The 22,853-nt window shown below is 37.4% G+C and overlaps 1 protein-coding gene across 2 annotated transcripts in view; it reads left to right on the top strand.

The window, feature by feature from the left end:
* The window catches only part of CEP152 (centrosomal protein 152), a 104,150-nt gene extending 82,495 nt beyond the window's left edge, over positions 1-21,655 (top strand). For both annotated transcript variants that reach the window (XM_040226472.1, XM_040226471.1), the window contains 6 exons: positions 1,888-2,055; positions 5,321-5,420; positions 6,280-6,383; positions 13,999-14,155; positions 14,383-14,486; positions 17,317-21,655. In XM_040226472.1, the coding sequence (XP_040082406.1) occupies positions 1,888-2,055; positions 5,321-5,420; positions 6,280-6,383; positions 13,999-14,155; positions 14,383-14,486; positions 17,317-18,359 (1,676 nt within the window). In that variant the 3' untranslated portion in view covers positions 18,360-21,655. The remainder of the gene's footprint in view (positions 1-1,887; positions 2,056-5,320; positions 5,421-6,279; positions 6,384-13,998; positions 14,156-14,382; positions 14,487-17,316) is intronic.
* The last annotated feature ends 1,198 nt before the right edge of the window (positions 21,656-22,853 follow it).

Genomic DNA, 22,853 nt, shown 5'->3' with positions numbered 1-22,853 from the left:
TGTCTTTGTTAATGTATATGGCTCTGGTTCATTCATTTTCATTGTTGTATAGTATTCTGTTGTATGAATATAGTATAATTTATCTATTCTCTTATCGATGGGCATTTGGCCTGGTTTCCAGTTTTACAAAACAGTACCTTCAATGAAGTGTGTAAGTGCCATGTATGGTGATGTTTCATTAATCCTTTGATGTTTGTAAACATAAATGATACCATTTGAAAGAAACTGAAAAGTAAGAAGAGAGCTAAGAATAATTTTGCTGGACCAATGTTTTTACATCAACATTTTAGATACTGGCCTCTGAGCCTGTGGCAGTTTGTATTCCTACTTTATGATATCAGTTATATTAATAGTAACAATCTCTATCATTTTTGTATATTACTTATATTTTATAGACTTTGTATGTTACTAGTAGCCATAGCTATTCCTTATTGTGTACTTGCTCTATGCCAGGTTCTGTGCCAGACAGTATTTGTACAAAGTTTATACCTCCTGAGTTTTATATCTTTTTTTTTTTTTTAATTTGGAGATAATGTCAAATCTTACAGAAAAGTTGCAAAAATAAAAATAGTTGCAAAGATCACTCATATACCCTTAACCTAGATACACTTAGTGATAACATATTACCCCATTTGTGTTCCTCCGTGTGTACATGTCTGTGAACATTTCATTTCTTTCTGAACCATTTGAGGATAGGTCATATACATTTTAGGACTTCCCTGTTGGCTCAGACGGTAAAGCATCTGCCTACAATGTGGGTGACCCAGGTTCAATCCCTGGGTTGGGAAGATCTCCTAGAGAAGGAAATGGCAACCCACTCTAGTATTCTTGCCTGGAAAATCCCATGGATGGAGGAGCCTGTTAGGCTACAGTCCATGGGCTGCAAAAAGTCGGACAAAACTGAACGACTTCACTTTCACTTTCACAATATACTTTATGCCCTTTTACCCCCAAATACTTCCATGTGTATTTTCCCAAAAAGGGATTTTTCTTATATACTTAAGTATAGTAAATTTAACATTAGATGAAAATATGTGTTATATAGTTTTATCAATCTGCTCTTTGTATTCTAATTTTGTCAATTTATCTAATAAACTCTTGATAGCATTTTTTCCCCTTACGGTATTGCAGTCTGTCCGGGGTCACGTATTATATTTAGATGTCACGTCTCATTAATCTCTTTTAATCTAGGGTATTTCTATGGCCTCTCTTTGCCTTTTATGACATTGATATTTTTGAGAACTATATTCTTCACTGTCCCAAACACCTGTCAACCCCTGGCTTTTGATAGAACTTTCCTCATTTTGAGTTTGTCTGGTGTTTCTTCATGATTTGTCCTCGATTGTGTTTTCTTAGTTGGACCACTGCACAGGTGGTGTGATACCACACCTGGAGATGTGTAATGTTCATACTTCCTGTTGTCCAGTTTCTTCACTGTGTAATTACTGTGTTTTTTCCTCCCTCACAACTAATAAGGAATCTGTGGGGAGATACTTTCAAGACCATAAAAATGTCCTTCTCCTAGCAAAATATTCTAGTCTCATCTTGAATGTACCCTGTCTCAGTACTGGAGTCAGCCATTTCTTGAAGAACCCTGGTTCCTTTTAGTGGACAGTTGTATTTGATACTAAGATCTGAGCATTGTACTTCAGAGCAGTTTTTAAAATAGATGATATTATTCAATTTTCCATATTAGGAAACTGAGTCTCAGAGGTTAAGTAATGCAACAGCCGGTAAATAGTGAAAACAGGATTTAAATTCAAGTCTCTTTTTCTTAAGCATCATACTTTTTTCAGTTACACTATAGCCTTTAGTCATGTCATCTGGTTTCCTTCCTTCTTATAGTCTAAATTGATATAAAAGTGTGCTATCATTTAATTTTTGCAGATAAGAAAAAGATCCTTGAAATTAAAGATTCATGCCGTGGACACTGCTTCCAAGAACTTGAAAATGCAAAGCAGGAATGTCAAGATCTGAAAAGAAAACTGGAGAAATGCTGTAGGCATCTTCAGCATTTAGAAAGGAAGCACAAAGCTGTAGTGGAAAAAATCGGAGGTTAGCATTTGAAGTAACACTGCTACAAGTGTAAATCTCCTTGATCCTGATTGGAATGTTCAAATGTGACATTTTAGTTAATGGAAGCACTGATTATCTTTGGGAATTACTATAAACTAATTCGGGTCTTATTTTTATTAGGCAAATAATTATTACTGAGCTTAGTCCTTCTTTTTTTGATTGAATAGCTTTTGCGTGCTTAATGTGTGTCAAGCAGTGTTCTAGGCACTGAGGGTACGGCAGTGAAGACATCAGACAAAATTCCACTTCTGATGGAGATGTACAGGACTCTGTTCTCTTGCTTCAGAAAGCTTATCATTAAAGGAGGAGAACTGAAAACATTAATGAATAATTGCAGCTCTAGGTAGCTGGCAGTACGTTCATGTAAACTAGGAAGAAAGGATGTTAGTTGATTCTTCCTCCTATTAAAGTTAAGGAAGGCTTGACTAAGCCTTGAAAGATGAATGTGTTTGCCAAAGAGAATGACATTCCAGGCAGAGGGAAGAGACACGAACCAAGGCGTCTGGGTCTGATGTGGCCTCCTCTCTGTCCGTTCTGCACAGTGCTGTCAGGGAGCTGTCTAAAAGGCCTGTCTTCTGCCTTTTCCTATTGCCCTCTTGAAGAAGGAAGCTATTGGGCTCACAAGGCTCCTCCCTCTTACCTTTCACAGGGTGTTGACTTACACCCTATGCTCTATATTCCTTACCTTTGAAATATTTCAGATGCCCGAGCTGGTCAGGAATTTTCTTTTACAATATTGTCATTCTGTCCTATGCTTTCCCCTCTCATTGTTTTGGCCCTACTCTTGCCCAGTCTTTAGAATTCAGTTGAGAAGATATCTTGTCTGCAGAGCCTTGATTTTTACCAGTGTGGGCTAGATGGGCTGCTTCTCTGTGGCTTCAGGATATTTGTCTCCTCTGTTAACATTCTGTATCTCACTTTTTGATTACCTGCCCAACATCTTTTTAACCTGTTGATTTGTTGAGATATTATCTCATTTATCCTTATAGTCCGGTACCCATTATATACAAGACAGTAATAAATGCTTGATTGAAGGAAGGACTGAATGCAAGGGTCCCAAACAATGTTTCATCCAGACCCAGGCGGGTAGGTTCACCTTTTTCCTCCATTCACCTTTGTGAATGTCCACTTGCTTGGACAACAGTCGTCTCTTTCTGCTTCCAGTCTTGCCCCTCCAATCCATTCTCCATCAGGAAGCTAGAGCGGCCTTTTAGAAAAATAAATATGATTGTGACACTCTGTTTAAAGTGCCTTAGTGGCTTGTCTGGCCCTTGGTGTAAAACACAATTTGACATAATTTAAGAAGCCCTTCCTGATCCTACTTCTGCCAGCCTTTCAGGCTCATCTGCCCAGCCCTCTTATTCTCTCACAGAGCTGTGGCAGGGATTTCACCGACTCTCTGGGCCTTTGTGCACCTCCTCCTTTACCAACAACATCTGTCTCCCCATCCTGGTCACAATGCCTGGCTAACTCCTACTCGTCAACCCCCTGGGACATGATTTCCCTATAGAGGCTTTCCTAAGCACCTCAGACTTGACTAGTTTCTTCTGTTAGACATTTCCCACTGCTCCTATGAGTTTTGTAACATTTGTCATCCTTGCGATTATTTAATGTCTGTATTCTCCTTTGGAGAGTGATGGTGACAAGGATTAAATCCTGTCCCAGCCTTAGCACAGTCCCTGGCATCATAGCACACTTGGTTAATATTTTTGCCCAAGAGAAGCCACCTACTCCCATTACTGCTTCCTAAGTCTGTTAAAGATAGATCATAATTGCTTTAAGGCTGAGAAAGTGTTTCAGCAATTTTGAGATAAAAATTTTAACAACTGTAGTTCCCGTGGTGATTGCTTAGGTCTTTAACAGAGGCTGGAGAGCGAGTAAATTTGTCCAACTGTGGAGGTAAATTTCTCCTCCTGTGGAGGAGGCTGTTGTAAAATTTGATGACAATCAAGAAATTTGTTTTATATAATAAAATGATAAGGGTAGTCCTAGAGAATCCCAGGGATGGGGGAGCCTGGTGGGCTGCCGTCTATGGGGTCGCACAGAGTCGGACATGACTGAAGTGACTTAGCAGCAGCAGCAGCAAGGGTAGTAGTTTGTGGTTATTTACAGATAATAATATTTAACACTGTACATTGTGATTATATAATAGTTATTTTACATAGTGCTTTTTGAGGCTGATAACTTCTGTAATTTGTGGACTTAGAAATAATCTAAGAAAGTTGGTAGTTGGCTCAAAACAGCAAGCTAATAAAAGAGGTCAGGGTCAGAATTTAAGCCATTTGATAATTTCAGTGTTTATCTTAATGTAAACCTGCTAGTTGATAAAATTTTTGCTATTTTGGTTGCTTTATTGTTTCTTAAATTCCATTTTCCACTGTCATGGTAGCATTTATTGAAAAGTGATGGAGTAAGAGTGAGTGGTTTAGAAATATGCAAGCTGTATCCATCACGGGGAGAACAGAAGGATTCACTCCCCAATTTGTAGGGTGTGTTGAAAGGCTGGTATAGTAGGAAACAAGGGGTGCCATCTCCATGTTTATTAAACATTGTTATTGCCAGACCTTGTATAAGGTGCTGTGCATTTACTATTTTATTTCCGTTATAATCTTCAAGGTCGGTAACACTATCCCCATTTTACACATGAAAAAATTCAGTTTCAGAAAGATTCAGTAATTTGCCTAAGCTTATCCAGTGGGTAAGAAGGCCTTAAACTTGTGTCTCTCTGACTCTGAACTTTATGCTTTGTGCCATATGGACTCCATCAGTCTCCTCATCTTGTTTTTAAAAGTTCAAAGAGTTGAAGATCTTATGTTATTTTTGAAAATGGCACCTGCTTAAGCTTAACTTTTTTCTCTTAATTTTGTATTGAGGTGCTTGTTCAATGATCAGTTTATATGCACATAGACTGCATGCCAGGGTCCATGAGGGACATGGACTTAGGAAACCTGTATTGCTAAGTAAAGCCTTGCATCTAACTGGAAAGCAAACCACATGCATATAAGGCAACTGGAGATTTATTCCAAGACAGTCTGTAACCCCAAATAAGTTGAAAATGGAATACAGATTTAAAGTGCTGAGAATATAGAACAGTGGGTGGTCAGATTTGGGTTTATCAGGGAACAAATGACAGAGGGAACAACTGGAAATTTGGCAGTCTCTTCTATGAACATTTGTGCTGGTAATTTAAGGGAAAGACAGAGGAAAAGAGATCGGCCAATATACTATAAACTTTCTTTTTTAGAAGAGAATACTAAAGTCGTTGAAGAATTAATAGAAGAAAACAATGACATGAAGAATAAATTAGAAGAACTGAGAACACTTTGTAAAACACTACCACCAAGGTAGACTTTTACTCTTTCAAAGAAACTGTTTATTTCTGAGTATCTTTACTTTTTAAAAAAATAACAGTCCTATCAATATTATCATACCAAGAATATCAATTACTGTTATTGTTGCATAGCAAAAAATATGAAAAAAAAAAGATCTTTTAAAATCCTATTCCCAGAAGATACTCTTTATTTAAAGTCTTTGGGTTGGGAAGATCTGCTGGAGAAGGGAGAGGTTACCCACTCCAGTATTCTTGGGCTTCTCTGGTGGCTCAGCTGATAAAGAATCTGCCTGCAATATGGGAGACCTGGCTTTTATCCCTGGGTGAGGAGATCTCTTGGAGAAGGGAACAGCCACCCACTCCAGTATTCTGGCCTGGAGAATTCCATGGACTGTATATCCAAGGGGTCACAAAGAGACATGACTGAGTGACTTTCACTTTCACACAAACACAATATGTGCACGGTTTAAAAATTGAGGTTATTATATAAGCTACTTTGTGACCTTTTATTAATATTGTAAGATAAACTCTTCCCTCATGTCATTAGATATACTTTTATAATGTGCTCTTCAGTAACTGCATAGGTTTTCATCATGTGGGTTTATTGTGATATAAGTAACCATAACACTTAAGTTTGCCTTTTTCTCCTAAATAATTATAGTTATTTTTCTCCTAAATAATTTTCCAGGCAAGAGTACTGGAGTGGGGTGCCATTGCCTTCTCCGAATAATTATAGTAGAGATCCTCAGATGTGAATTTTTTAGCACACCTTAGCTTGTTTTATTAAAATATACATTTATGTATATATATTTTAAAAATAATATATACGTATTTTTCAAATTACATTTTTCACTTAATCTCTATTTTTTTAGGTCACTGTCAGAAGGAGCTATTGAAAATGCCTGCCTGCCATGCAATGAGGTGGCCTTGGAAGAACTTCGTGGGCAATACATTAAAGCTGTAAAAAAGATTAAGCGTAAGTCTCTAAAGAGATCCCTAAGGTTTTAAGGTGGTTTGGGTCTTTTTTGTAACTAATGGTAGTAATTTGGGGAAATTTTCTGAACTATGTTAATCTGAGATATTACCTGTTTTTAGAAGAGATCATTGATAGCTTTTCTAAATTATGCCATAATAGGTGATTTTACCTAAGTAAATTTGGGGTTTGCCACCAAAATTTTGGAAGTGGCACAAGGATAGAGGTATTTTTATATTGTTAATAATCCTGGGGTTTTTTTTGGTACTAAAATGTATGTGTATATATATTTTAAAGTATAATTGACATATATCACTATATTAGTTTCAGGCCTGTAACATAATTGATTCGGTGTTTGTTTATGCGGTGAATTGATCACCACAATAAGTCTAGTTTCCCCATCACCATACAAAGTTACAAAATATACAATAGTCCCCTCTTATCTGTGATTTTACTTTCATGGTTTCAGTTACCTGTGGTCTACTGTAGTCCAAAAACATGAAGTGGAAAACTGCATAAATAGTAAGTTTTAAATTGCAGGCCATTTTGAGTAGCATGATGAAATCCCAGCCATCATGCTGTGTCTGCCTCTGGAAGTGAATCACCCCTCTGTCCAGCATATTCTACCTGTTGGTCACTTAGTACCCACCTTGGTTATTGGACCCACTATCACTATATCGTAGGGGTTTTGTTCATAACCCTTCTTTTACCTAATAAAGGCCACAAAGTGCAAGAATAGGGATCTTAGCAATTCATATATGCCAAAGAAAAGCTGGAAAGTGCTTCCTTTAAGTAAAAAGGTAAAAGTTCTCAATAAGGAAAGAAAAATCATATGGTGAGGTTGCTGAGATCTACAGTAAGGACCGATCTTCTACCCATGAAATGGTGAAGAAAGAAAACAATTCATGATAATCTTGCTGTCACACCTCAAACTGAAAAATTTACAGATACAGTGGATGATAAGGGCTTAGTTAAAATGAAAAAGACATTAAATATGCACAATCAGATATTTAGAGATCACATTTACATAATTTTATTAAATTGTTAAAATTGCTGTCTTACTAATTACTGCTGTTAATCTCTCACTGTGCCTAATTTATAAATTAAATGTTAAGAGGGCGATGTATGTATCAGAAAAAATGTAGTATATATAGGGTTCTGTACGTGGTTTCAAGCATCCATTAGGGGTCTTGGGATGTACTCCCCAGGGATAAGAGGGGGACTGCTGTAAGGTATTCTTCACCATAGTTGCCTGTGCTGTACTTCCTCACCGTCACGACTTTGTACTTACCAACCCTCTTCCCCATTTTGCCCACTGTTCAACCCTCTCCCCTCTGGCAATCACTAGTCTGTTCTCCATTCATTTGCTTTGTTTTTAAGATTCCACATATAAATGAAATCATACAGTATTTGTCTTTCTCTGACAGTTCACTTAGCATAATGCCCTCAGGATCCACCCAGGTTGTCACAAATGGCAAGACTTTGTTGTTTTTTATGGCTGAGTATTATCATTGTATGTTTATACCACATCTTCTTTATCCATTCTTCCACTGATGGTTGCTTAGGTTGTTTGGATAGCTTGGCTATTGTGCGTAATGCCGCAGTGAACATCGGCACACATGGATCTTTCTGAATTAGTGTTTTCACTTTCTTTTGATAAATATCCAGAAGTGAAATTGCTGGATTATATAGTAGTACTATTTTTCATTTTTTGAGGAACCTCCATACTTACTGTTTGAGTATGTTTGAGGAACCTCCATAGTGGCTATACCAATCTACATTCCCATCATGAATTTATAGGGTTTCTCTTTTCCTCCACATGCTCGCTAACACATCTTGGTCTTTTGATAATAGCCATTCTAACAGCTGTGAGGTGATACCTCCTTGTGATTTGGACTTGCATTTCCATGATGATTAGTGACGTTGAGCATGTACTTATTGGTCATTTCTATGTTTTCTTTGGAAACCAATCTATTCCTCTGCCCATTTTTAAATCAGGTTGTTTGTTTCTTGTTGATACTGAGTTGTGTGAGTTCTTCATATATATTTTGGAAGTTAATTCCTTATTAGATATATAATTTGCAAATATCTTCTCTCATTTATTTAATAGGTTGCCTTTTTATCTTTTGATGGTTTCCTTTGCTGTGCAGAAGCATTGTAGTTTGATGTAGTCTCACTTATTTATGTTTGCTTATGTTGCCACTGCTTTTGGAGTTGGGTCTTAAAAAAAAAATCACTGAGACCAGTGTCAATGAGTTTACTGCCAATATTTTCTTCTAGGAGTTTTATGGTTTTCTGTTCTTACAGTCAAGCCCCTAATCCATTTTGAGTTGATTTTGTATATGTTATAAGAAAGCGGAACACTCTGATTCTTTTGCATGTGGCTGTCCAGTTTTCCCATTACCATTTTTTGAAGAGATTGTCCTTTCCCCATCATATATTCTTGCCTCCTTTGTTGTAAATTAATCAACCACGTGTGGGTGGGTTTATTTCTGGGCTCTATATTTTGTTCCATTGATCTCTTTGTTTTTATGCCAAAACCACACGATTTTTATCCTTCATTTTGTTAATGTGTGGTATATTGCACTGATTGACTTGTGAATGTTGAACAGTCCTTGCATACCTGGGATAAATCCCACTTGATCATGGTGTATGCTCCTGTTAATATACGTGTCTGTGTTCATCAGTGATATTGGCCTCTAACTTTTTTTTTTCTTTTGGTGGTTGTCTTGTTTAGTTTGGCACCAGGGTAGTGCTGGCTTCATAAAATGTGTTTGGAAATATCCCCTTCTCTGGTTTTTTTTTTTACAAGAATTTGAGAAGGGTAAATATTATATCTTCTTTGAATGGTTGGTAGAATTTACTAGTGAAGCCATCTGGGTTTTCTTAGTGAGTCTAGATAAAGGTTTGTCAGTTTTCTTTTTTCAGAGACCCGGATATTAGTTTTATTGATCTTTTCTCATTTTTGTTGTTGTTTTTCTTTTAAGTAAATCTTGTTTTTTTCTCTCTCTTCTTTCATTAAAATTTTTTTTATTGAAGTATAGCTGATTTACAACATTGTGTTAGCTTTTGGTGTACAGCAAAAGGACTCATCTATATATATATAATATATATTATACATAATATGTATATTATTTTCCATTATGGTTTATTATAGGATATTGAATATAGTTCCTTCTGATATACAGTAGGACTTTGTTATTTATCTCTTTTTTATATATTAGTCTGTATCTGCTAATCACAAACTCCTGATTTATCCCTACCCACACCTCCTTTCCCCTTTGGTAGCCATAAATTTGTTACCTATGTCTGTGAATCTGTTTCTGGGTAGTTTTTTCTGGTGGTACCATGTGGATTATAGGATCTTAGTTCAGTGACCAGGGATCCAATCTATGCCCCCTAAAGAGGAAGTATGGAGTCCTAAACACTGGACTGCCAGGGAATTCCCTTTTCTGATTTGCAAATAAGTTCATTTGTATCATATTTTAGGTTCCACATATAAGTGATATCATATGGTATTTGTCTTTCTCTTTCTTCACTTAGAATGATGATCTCTAGGTTCATCCATGTTGCTGCAAATAGCACTGTTTCATTGTTTTCTCCGGCTGAGTAGTATTCCATTGTGTATGTATATGTGTATACCCCATCTTCTTTTTCCGTTCATCCATCGATGGACATTTAGTTTGCTTCTGTTTCTTGGCTGTTGTAAATACTGCTGCTGTGAACACTGGGGATGCACCTATCTTTTTGAATTAGAGTTTCACTAGATATATACCGAGAAGAGGTACTGCTAGATTGTATGGTGACTCTAATTTTAGCTTTTTGAGGAACTTCCATTATGTTTTCCATAGTGGCTGTACCAATTTACATTCCCACCAACAATGTAGGAAGGTTTCCTTTTTCCACACCATCTCCAGCTTTTGTTATTTATAAACTTTTTAATGATGGCCTTTCTCACTGGTGTGAGGTGATACCTCATTGCAGTTTTGATTTACACTTCTCTAATAATTAGAGATGTTGAACATCTTTGCATGTGCCTGTTGGCCATCTGTATGTCTTCTTTGGAGAAATGTTTACTTAGGTCTTCTGCCCATTTTTTGTCATGGAATTTTTCTATTTTTTTATGTCTCTAATTTATTTTTGTTCTCATTTTTATTATTTTCTTCCTTGTTTCTTCCAATGTTCCTTCCTTTCAATGTTTCTCTATATATTTTCTGTCTCGATGAGCTACCCATTGATGTAAATGGGGTATTAAATCCCCCTATTATTATTGTATCACTGTTGATTTCTCCTTGTAGGTCTGATCATATTGTTTTATATGTCTTGGTGCTCCTATGTTGGGTGAATAAATTTTAACAAATATTATTTATATCTTCTTGTTGGGTTGATCCCTTTATCATTTTCTAATGTCCATCTTTGTCTTTTATTACAGTCTTTGTTTTAATGTCTATTTTATTTGATATAAGTGTAGCTACTAAGCTACTACAGCTTTCTTTTGCTTTCTATTTGCAGGAAATGTTGATCCATCCCTTCACTTTAGCCTTTATGTATCCTTTGAAGTGAGTCTCTTTAACATTTCCTGTACTTCCTGCTTATTTTATGGTTAAGTTCCCTCTGTGTTCATCTATTCTTATTGATGAGCATCTTTATGATCATTAGTTTGAACTCTTTTATCAGGTAAGTTACTGACCTCCATTTCATTAAAGTTTTTTTTTGGAGTTTGTCTGGTTCTTTTGTTTGGAACATATTTCTGTTTCTTCATTTTGCTTAACTCTGTGTGTTTAATTCTACGTATTATGTGAAACAGGAGAGCTACCTCTCCCAGTCTTGAAGGGGTGGTCACAGAGAGACTAGGGTGTGTTTAGGGTGCTGTGTCCTGGGGGTTGTAGATTGCCAAGAATGGTCTCTCCAGCTGTTTCATTCCCTTGGGGCCCAGAAACACAAGCCTTCTAGTCACCAAGACTGGGTGTTCAAGGGATGTCCCCTGTGTGGACTGTGCACATCTGCTGGGTTTTGTGTGTCAGGACAACCAGGGAATGCAGAGGTGGGACAAATGGCTGTAGCACCTCAGAGGAAGAGTGCAAAAATGGTGCCTGTAAGGGCCAGCAGTTGAAAGGTAGAAGTCGAGTGTGAAAATGGCTCGCGCTAGCACCTCTGATCCTAGGAGAGTTCTAACAGATTCTGCACTCCTGACAGATGCTTTAAGATCATCAAGCACATCTCCTTCACCTAAGGTCTAGGCATGTATCATGCTGTTGTTTTTGCACTGGGTTCCCAACTTGAGTGAGTCTCTGCATGGGTCCTATAAGAATGGAATCTCAGTGTCCTACAGCTCTTTGTGTCTCTTGGATGTAAACCTGTGTTTTGGAAGCTCATCTCTCTGGTTCAGGTCCCAAGAGTTGGGGCATCTGATGTGGGTTCAAACCCCTTGCACCTCAGGGAGAAGCTTTGTTTTTGTACTATTATTCGTAATTGTGAGATGCCATGCCCAAGGTGAAGGTTTTGATGAGACTGTGTGTCTACCTCTGCTACTCACCTTGATGTTTGCTTTGCTGTGGGTGACTCTTCTGCTAGTTCTCAGGTCATTTTCAGAGACAGTTGTTCCATATGTGGCTATAGATGTGCTATGTCCATGGGAGGAGGTGAATTCAGGATTTCCTGTATCACCATCTTGAACTGCTTTCAGCATTTTTCTTCTTGGACACTAATATTAAACTAAATTTCATAATCCTACAACTTAAATCTCTAGTCCCTCAAAAATGCCATGTGAGTGTTAAATGAGTTATTATTATTTTCTTCCGTAAGCTTTTAAAGACCATAGAAAATTAATGTTATTAGGAATTATTCTGTGGTTTCTCATTATTTTCATAATGGAGTATGTCATTAATGTAAATTTGTTTATCAAGACCTTTGTGGTACTAGGTGATGTAATATAACCTGCAGAACATTTATGTGGTTTGTCTTCCTAGTAGAAAACCTCCCAGTCTTTAACTGTAATATCACATACTATATATGTCTCAGAACAATACCAGTGTTTATGTATGAGATAAGTATATTTGCCTCCTGAAGCTTGCATTCATTTTAAACAAAATGAGTGGGAGAGGTCTCAAGTTTCAAATATAATTGGTAGATCATCAGAATCATGCTGTAGATGCTTTGAAAATGCCACTTAGTATAGAGAATATGCTTCTTTGTTGTTGCTGGTTTAACAGAGTCCATGTTACTAGAAAGAAATTAACTTTTTATAATAATTATATTAATTGAAAAGTGAAATTTTAAGCATTCTTTTTCATCCTAATGTGAGAACTTATTGTGTATTTATGTGTATTACATTTTAGAAATTGGTTGGATATTTTGTATTGACATGTACTCCATTAAAATTTTTCCCACTTGAAATAATGAAAAATAGTCTTCTGCTTAGCATTTTTGCATAGAATGTGTAATTTCTGGGAAGAGCTTACTGATAATGAATGAGATTCCTTTATGAATTAGACTCCTTAATATAATGGGGATGGTGATATTCAACCAGTAAGATATAGCCCTGGATTTAGGACAAAATGTTAATCTTTAGTGGTTCAGTTGAGTTCAGTTCAGTTCAGTCGTTCAGTCGTGTCTGACTCTTTGGAACTCCATGGACAGCAGCACGCCAGGCTTCCCTGTCCATCACCAACTCCTGGAATTTACTCAAACTCATGTCCATTGAATTGGTGATGCCATCCAACCATCTCATCCTCTGTCATCCCCTTCTCTTCCCGCCTTTAGTCTTTCCCAGCATCAGGGTCTTTTCTAATGAGTCAGTTCTTTGCATCAAGTGGCCAAAGTATTGGAGCTTCAGCATCAGTCCTTCCAATGATATTCAGGACTGATTTCCTTTAGGATGGACTGGTTGGATCTCCTTGTAGTCCAAGGGACTCTCAAGAGTCTTCTCTAATACCAGTTTAAAAGCGTCAATTCTTCGGTGTGGTAGTCCCAATCGAAGCACACTGATTGTTAAAGAGAAAAGGAAGACTTGAAAACTGTGAACTATTTTTAAGTGTAAATTTCAGGAGGCATCATGAGTCTCAAATCTCACCCTGCAATAGCATTTTGTATACCTCTCATGGATTATAGTATTATATTTAGTAGGATATTCATAAGTGGTATGGTAAGGTTTTCAGAGCACAGGTAAACAGAAGGCTATGAATCTCTCCAGCTTATATTGCCTCCTTTCTCTCTGTGTCTACTTCTTTCTTCCTTGCTGCCTCACCCTTTCAGTATATTTCTTTTTTCTCTTAATTTGACATGTAATTGAAATGCATAAATTTCTGTGCCTCATATTAATGATAATTTCTTGTCTCAGTGTTTAAAAATATGACAGTTTCCGTAGGGGATGTGCTATGTTTCTCTGACCATATTTGTGTTCTGTCATCTTTCTAAGTGGACTTTTAGATTACTTCTCCTTTTAGTCTACCAAAATGGTGACCGAAATATTCCATTTTAATGATGGTGGAAAGCTATAACATTTAAGCTATATCTCCAGTCACTTCATCTCCCAGAAAATTGGTCTGAAGTCTGCCTCTCTTATTTTGAAAAAACTGCCAATAAACATGCATTTTGTGGGGATTCCCCCCGCCCCCAGGTGATATGCTTCGTTATATTCAGGAGAGTAAGGAAAGAGCTGCAGAAATGGTAAAAGCAGAGGTATTGCGAGAACGTCAAGAAACTGCCCGCAAGATGCGCAAATATTATTTGATTTGCCTCCAGCAGATTTTGCAGGATGATGGGAAGGAGGAAGGGTAAGTTCTGTCTAAACATGTGTCCTGAGAGTGGTCATTTTGTAAGCATTTTCCTTAGCCACAGAATTAACTGTATCTACATGATGAGTAGAGGGTTAAGAGAGGCTTAATGCCTGTGCTCCTCTTAATGGTGGCAGAGCATATAGGAAAACAGAAATCCTGGGGCTAAGGAAACTCATTTTCTTCCTCTAAACTCTATTAATTTTATATTCTGGAATTCCCCACAGGGCTGAGAAGAGGATCATCAGTGCTGCTAGCAAGCTTGCTATGATGGCAAAATTGCTGGAAACACCTATTTCTAATAGGTCCCAGAGCAAAACTACACAGTCAGGTATGTGAAAACTTGAAAATTTTTTCTCTCTTTCTTTTAGATATTTAATGTTTTTAGTAGGAGAGTCGGAATGTAAGGAGTGAGAGCTAATTTATCAAATTATATGCATATTTTACTTAAACTGGAAAAATGGTGTAGAGTTTCCAGTTCAAGTAGGCAGACTGAGCTTACCCGTCAGCTTCATTTTGCTGCTTCTATTCCTAGAAAGGATAGAAAAGATTTTAAGTGACAATATAGAAGGAGAGAAAGAAGAAATTATAACTGAGCTTTTAAAAGTTATAATTGCTAAATCAGAGGCTGTGAGAAATCCTTAAAAGAAGACAGGCGTTTTAAGATTAAAGATGGAAACCTCAGTTCAGAGCTCCCAGAAGACAACAGTTACAACTGGGAGCAAAATGGAAACTGTTCCACACAGGATGGTAGTGGTATATTCCAGAAGTAGTAAGCCTAGGGGATACCAATGGGGTAATTGGTATTCCAGAGAAACCAAAACCAGGTGGGGGCACCCTCTTTATTTCTGCTTACTTCCCTTTCTGAACCCCAGTATTAAGCTGGGTGAGAGCAACAGAAACAGAGTCTGGGAACAAGGCAGTACTCCAGGTGGCTGCACACACCAAGGAGAAACTGAGAGCTCACGTGCCCAGAGTATCAGCAATTAGGTCTTTCTACTCTGCTGCTCATTCCTTTCCACTCCACTTCCAACTCCTTTAAACAACCAGCAGATACTGTGCTCAAGACATCTAAAAGATATGCATTCAACTGAGAATTACTATATATTTATAGAAAGCAGCACCATGAAAAAAGAAACCAAACTTAAAACAAAACATAGCAAAAAAAAAAGCAATCCTCAAAACAGAGCTTGCTGCTGCTGCTGCTGCTAAGTCGCTTCAGTCGTGTCCAACTCTGTGCGACCCCATAAATGGCAGCCCATCAGGCTCCCCCATCCCTGGGACTCTCCAGGCAAGAACACTGGAGTGGGTTGCCATTTCCTTCTCCAATGCATGAAAGTGAAAAGTGAAAGTGAAGTCGCTCAGTCGTGTCCAACTCTTAGCGACCCCATGGACTGCAGCCTACCAGGCTCCTCTGTCCATGGGATTTTCCAGACAAGAGTACTACACCTACAGAAATAGAATTAATAGAACAAACAACAGGATGTGAGAATGTTAGAAAAATACAGTATCCTCAGAAATATGTAAGAGGATATTGTAGAGGAAACTAACAATATGCTGAAATTTATATTATTTTCAAGAAGAAGATACAGATACTTACAACTCTGGAGCTTGCTGGAAAGATAAAAGTTTAAGTATATGTATGAAAATTTAAGGCTAACACATGGGGAAACTAAGTCTATGCACCACAACTGCTGAGCATGTACTCTAGAGCCTGTGAGCTGCAACCCCTGAGCCCACATGCCACAACTATGAACCCGTGCACTCTAGAGTCTGTGTGTCACAACTGCTGAAGCTTGGGTGTCCTAAGCCTGTGCTCTGCGATAGGAGAAGCTACTTCAGTGAGAAGTCCTCACACCCCAACTAGAGTGTAGCCCCCACTCACTGCAACTACAGAAAGCTTGTACACAGCACCAAAGACCCAGCATAGCCAAAAATAAATTTAAAAGAAAAAAGAAAAATAGTTAAGGCTAACTAATAGAGAATTAGAATATATAACTTTCAAAGTAGTAAGGGTAAAACCTTGGAAGAAAATGTTTTCAATCTAATAATCTATAAAGGAAAAATAACATCTGGAAAGCATAGGTAAATGGAAAATAATAGTAGACTGAAACAGCAGTCACACTAACATGAATTGCTTAAACTCAGTAATAAAAGAGCATAATTTTCAAACAGTTTTAAAAATTCTAGACATACGTTATTTCAGATAAGACCATCATCAACAATTCAAAATACAGGGCTAGAGAGTGATATACCAAGCAATGTAGATTGATATTAGATAAATTATAGAGTTAAAAACAGTATTAGGTAAATGAGAGTTAGTATTAAACTGACCAAAGTGAAAGTTCATAATGATAAAAGATAACAGCTTCCCAAGAAGCTACAAATGAGAAGCTTTCCCAAAGCTCAGTTGAACTTCTGGAAAGCGAGAAGCAAAGATGGTTCGGGAATTCCTGAGTTGAATGTTGGTAAACATTCTTCAAATAGAAGCACAAAGATTATTTGTGTAAATTTTGGAATGGTGACGTGAACCTTGGCTATGAAGGGGCAATGGCATATAACATGAAAAGTTTTCTGGATTCGGTCTAATGTTCCCAGCAGTTGCAAACCCTTTAGATGGATTTTAGGGGCCAAAGTACCCAACTCCGACATATGATGCCTCTGATTCTATGCATTGTGGAGTTCTGCCTCTGATCAGATTTAGTGTCTTAGCTAATTAAATCAGAAACTATTTTAGCTTTGAAAGAATGTGTTGTGTGTGTGTCTTGAACTGGGGTGGGAGGGTCCTTCCAGCAGATTTTCTTCAACAGAAACTCCATACTTGACATCAGAGCAAGTTGGAAATGTTGCAGTTGGCTGTTGAAATGCTGTACCACCTATTGCATAAAATAATAGATCAGCTGGATAATAATAATAGATTCCAATAGCAGAATTACTCAGCTTTATCATATATATATATATATATACACACACACACACACACATATATACATATGAGAAGATTTTTAAATGTCCAGTATTGATGTCTTTTCTTTGAGAATGATTAAAAAATATATGCATTGCTTGGAAATCTATAAAAACATGTTTTTCCCCCCTTCTCTTTCAGTATTAATTTTCTGCTAATTCTGTTTTTCTCTGATTTTGTGTTCCCTTGTACATAGGAGTATTGCCTCTGACTTCAGAGAGGCTGACTGGACTTGAAAAATCAAAAAGAAAGGATGTGAATCAGAATATACTATGTCACACAGAAAGCAAATCGAACAATCTAAAAACAATCCCCAGAAGTATATGCGACCAAGCTCCTAAGAGGAGGGCTGCCTGTAACCTACAAGGGCGATTAGAGGATGCGGAGCATGGGGACGGAAAGTCCAAGTGTTCCAGAGAGTGCCGTCTGGACTTTCAGTTCAGGGATAACAGTCATAAACATGTAAACATTTTGCCAAGGAGTGTTTCTCCTGAGTTTGTGCCTTGCGAAGGGGAAAGAAGCTTTGGTTTGCACAAGAAGAAAGACCTCCCTGGTGATCCTGGCTCTGAATCACTCCAGCACTCAAACGCACACCCCTTCCTTGGAACCTTTGGAAATAAACCTTCATCTCGATATACCCCTGATCTTTCTGAGTCTGAATCCACACACATTACTTTTCAAAGTCCTAATGAAAGACTTGGTTTAAAAGTATATAAATGTAATCCACTAATGGAAAGTGAAAACGCTGCATCTGAGAAAAGTCCGAGTTTGGGTGTTAAGGAAATTCCAGTAAAGGATGGAGTGGACCTGAGTGACTCTGTAGACTGGCATTCCAACACTGCCACTCTACCCTACAGCAGTCATGAAATGTCATTTTTGCATGGTGGGCCGCAAGACACCCTGGATTCGCTCCTTGAATCTGTGAATTTCAAGCAGTTTTCAGCAGCCAGCTGTCTTTCAGACTCAGAGAAAAACAACATGATTCGTCAGCCTACGAAATGTCAGAGTGGTCATGCTCCAGACCTGTCAGAAGAAACCACATATTCCCAGCCAGGGAAGAGCAGCATGACTCTTGGACAGTCACCTCATCATAAAGCTGATATATTAAAGTCAGAATTCAAAAAACTGAGCAGTACAGTACCACCTGCCGTGTGTTCGCTGCCTTCGAGAAAAGTAATTGCTCCTCTGTCTAGCCAGCAAGATAGTGGCTTCGATAGCCCATTTGTCAATCTAGACTAATTGTTGTAGTGTATTTAAGAAGAATCATTAATATATTGACAAGAAAACTGAAGGGAAGACTTGAAACTGAAATATTTGTGGGCCCTGCATATTTTGAGATGTTTTAGTGACATCTGACTATCATATAAGTAAAGTATTCTCATAAAATTACTTGAGATATTAACATTGCCTTGATCTTCCAAAGACTTTGGTGGTGTGTGTGTAATCTGCTTCTGTGTGGTGCTTGTATTTGGTTGCTAAACCATCTCTTTTTATACTTATAAATTAGCTCTCTGTGCAGTTTTAAATTATTTAAATAAACGTGCATAATGGTCTGTAGAATTGTTATGAATTGTTTTTTAATTCACAGTGTAGAAATGTTATATGGGCATATTTGAAATTCATCCAGAAAAATATATCAATTTTGATTTGTTATGTATGATCAGCCAGATTTAATTTTTGAAGTTAGCCATGTTTAATGAGCCTATATATTTGCTCTGTACATAGTTTACCTGGAAATATCTGCTCAAAATTTTGATCCTGCTTTCAGTTACTGGAAATGAAGTATTGCAGGCATTGCCACAAACTATGTACCTGTATCCTCACTTCATTATTTCAAAATTAGCTTGATTTTTTTTTTTTTTTTTTAGTTGGCGTTTGTGTTATTTCAGATCTCCTGTGACACGCAGAGACCTTGTCTCTCTTATGGTTTCACAGTCTTTCCTTCATCTGAAGCATTACTTTTTAAAAATGGAAATAATCTTTGTCATACAGCCCCAAATTTTAAACTATTAGATTTATGTGCATTTATAGTGCAGAATTGGCTAACTTATTAATGCTGTGGTTGACGGTTACATTCTAAACCAGGCAGAAATGAATGACCACTTGAATATGGTTGCCTCTATTTTGAATTCCTAGAGATGGGTATTAAAGTATTAGGAGTTTGCAGGTACTTCCTGAAAATGCCACAGCTTTCTCTCATCTGTCACCCCAAATGTATTATGGACTGTATTTGTGGGTTTATCCCATATATTTGGCTTCCCAGGTGGCTGAGTGGTAAAGAATTTGCCTGCCCATCGATCCCTGGTTTGGGAAGATTGCCTGGAGGAGGAAATGGCAGCCCACTCCAGTTTTCTTACCTGGGAAATCCCATGGACAGAGGAGCCTGGGGGGCTGCAGTCTGATTTGTCCACAAGGCTAACTTTTATGATAGCTGGGTGGGTGGCAAGGTGCATCATCCTCCTGCTGATAACCATCTCTAAAAGCAAGAACCTAGAAGTGAACCTTTTGGGAGCTGGAAAGTTCTGTGAACTGGTGACCAGATATCGATAAACCTAAATATTAGCACTGATTTCAGTGCTTTAGTTGACATGAAGCCGGAGAAAGGAACACGCTGCCATCTCTTCATTCTGAAGGTACAGTGCCTTTTCTCCAATGATTAGGGTGTCATTTCTCACTCTAGGAAAACTAAAACAGCTAAATTTTATCTTCCACATGGATCTAGTTGGTTCTTGATTATTTTGAGTCCTGGATATTACCAAACTGAGAATCAAGCCCATTGCTTTCCTAATTTTTCATCTTTGTCTGTTTGTTTTAAATCCTATTTTAACCCTTAGCATCAAGGCTAAAAGTGGAAATCTTCTTGCTCCTTTTGTGGTATCCTTAATCTCTTTTTGGTATCCATAATTTCAAGAGTATTAGGTTACTTTATTTCATACACCTTACACATAACCACCAAGAAAGGTATACATTGGTTCGTGTATATGTGAAGGGACCACACAGCCAAACTCCCATAGTTTAAATCTGTCTGAAGGGTGATGTCAGAACAAAGAGAAGAGAGGAGCCCCATAAATATCATTGTCACATAGATCTCACTTCATCATGGTTTTAATCTTTTTATATGTTTCTGCATTTCATTTGTTAACATCACGTTAGAGACTTTGATGTGCATGCTCACAGGGGATACTGATCTCTAGTTTTCTTGTTATACCTGTCTTGCTTTGATGAAAACATAATACAGGTTCTGTAGAATGAGTTAAAAAGTTCCCTTGCCTCTGTTTTATGAAAGAATTTGTGTAGGATTGCTATAATTTATTTGTTGTTGGATAGAATTTACTGGATAAAGCCATCTAGCTTGGGCTTTTTGTGTATGTGATAGGAAAGGAGGGAAGATTTTTAAGTAATGATTCTCTTTTTATTATTACAGAGCTTTAGATTTTCTATTTCTTCCTTAGTCTTGGGTGAAATAAGGGACATTAATTACCAACCCTTCAGAAATTAGAATGATTATAAGAGAATATGACAGGCAACTTTACATGAACAAACTGGACAACTTAGGCAAAATGAAATCTTTCTTGTCTAATATAGGTACTTCTGAATTTCCCTCTAAGCACTGTATAAGGCATACTTATAAATTTTGACATGTTGTGTTTTTGTTTTCATTTAGTTCAAAATATTTTCTAGTTGCCCCTGTGATTTCTTTTTGGACCTATGTATTATTTAGAAATGTATCACTTACCTTTGAGATTTATCTTTTGGGCCTAGCATATGACCTAGCCTGGAGAATGTTTCACATGCATCTGAAAAGAATGCATATTCTCCTCTCATTTGATAGAGTGTTAAAAAATATGTTAGGTCAGGTTGGTTGATAGTATTGTTCAGATCTGCTATAGCCTTGCTGATTTTTGGTCTACTTGTTCTATTAGTTATTAATACTGGGACATTTTCAACTATAATTGTTAATTTGTTTATTTCTCCTTTTGATTCTCTGATACTTGCTTCTATCAGTGAGACAAGTATGCCAACAACAATTCTCTCTCCAGTTTTTATTTTGTACTGTATTTCAAATTCATTTTAGAAGGATAGCATTTGATGGATTTAGAATTCTCTGTTGGCATTTTCCCACCCCTGCCCTTTGATTATGTCATTCTACTGCCTTAAAGGCTACCATGTTTGCTGAAAAGTTAGCTGTGAATTATGTTGTTCGTGTATTCTGAACTGGTTTTAGGTACATATATCTTAATATATTTGTTACATAAAAGGTACTGACCTTTTATCATTATGAAAACTTTTTATCTAGTAATATTTCTTAGAGTTCATTTTTAAGACATTACTACAGCCATTCCAGCTCTCTTATAATTATTGTTTGCATGCCATATCTTTTTTTGTCCTTTATTTTTTAACCTATTTATGTCTTTTGATTTCAAATGGGTCTCTGAAAGACAGCACATTGTTGGATCTTGCTTTTTTACACAGTCACTATTTGCTTTTGGATTGGAGATTTTTAGTCTGTTTAATAAAATTATGATTGGACTTAACTACATTGCCATTTTACTTTTGGCTTTCTCTATTATTCACTTTCTCTGTTTCTCTCCTGTGATATATGTCTGTTTTTTCCATATCTTATGCCTTTTTTGTTACTAAATTGTTTGTTTCAGCTCAGTTGCTCACTTGTGTCCAACCCTTTGTGACCCCATGGACTGCTGCACGCCAGGCTTCCCAGTCCATCTCCAACTCCCGAAGCATGGTCAAACTAGTGTTCACAGAGTCAGTGATGCCATCCAACCATCTCATTGTCTGTCATCCCCTTCTCCTACCCTCAATTTTTCCCAGCATTGGGGTCTTTTTTAGTGACTCAGTTCATCGCTTCAGGTGGCTAAAGTATTGGAGTTAAAGCTTCAGCACCAGTTCTTCCAATGAATATTCAGGATAGCATGGACTGGTTGGATCTCCTTGCAGTCCAAGGGACTCTCCAGAGTTCTCCAACACCACAGTTCAAAAGCATCAATTCTTTAGTACTTAGCTTTCTTTATAGTCCAACTCTCACATCCATACATGACTACTGGAAAAACCATAGCTTTACGTAGATGGACCTTAGTTGGCAAAGTAATGTCTCTGCTTTTTAATATGCTGTCTAGTTTGTCACAGCTTTTCTTCCAAGGAGCAAGGGTCTTTTAATTTCATGGCTGGAGTCACCATCTGCAGTTATTTTGGAGCCCAAGAAAATAAAGTCTGTCACTGTTTCCATTGTTTCCTCATCTGTTTGCATGAAGTGATGGGATTGGATGCCATGATCTTTGGTTTTTGAATGTTGAGTTTTAAGTGAGCGTTTTCACTCTCCTCTTTAACTTTCACCAAGAGGCTCTTCAGTTCCTCATCACTTTCTGCCATAAGGGTGGTATCTGCGTGTCTGAGGTTATTGATATTTCTCCCAGCCATCTTGATTCCAGCTTGTGCTTCATCAAGCCCAGCATTTCACATGATGAACTCTGCATATAAGTTAAATAAGCAGGGTGATAATATACAGCCTTCACGTACTCCTTCCCGTATTTGGAACCAGTCTGTTGTTCATGTCTGGTTCTAACTGTTGCTTCTTGATCTGTATACAGATTTCTCAGGAGGCAGATCAGATGGTCTGGTATTCCTATCACTAAGATTTTTCCACAGTTTGTTGTGATCCACACAGTCAAAGGCTTTCGCATAGTCAATAAAGCATAAATAGATGTTTTTCGGAAA

The sequence above is a fragment of the Oryx dammah genome, unplaced genomic scaffold (assembly GCF_014754425.2).
Source record: "Oryx dammah isolate SB20612 unplaced genomic scaffold, SCBI_Odam_1.1 HiC_scaffold_26, whole genome shotgun sequence".
NCBI classification, from domain to species: domain Eukaryota; kingdom Metazoa; phylum Chordata; class Mammalia; order Artiodactyla; family Bovidae; genus Oryx; species Oryx dammah.
This window is presented reverse-complemented; position numbering and strand designations above follow the sequence as displayed.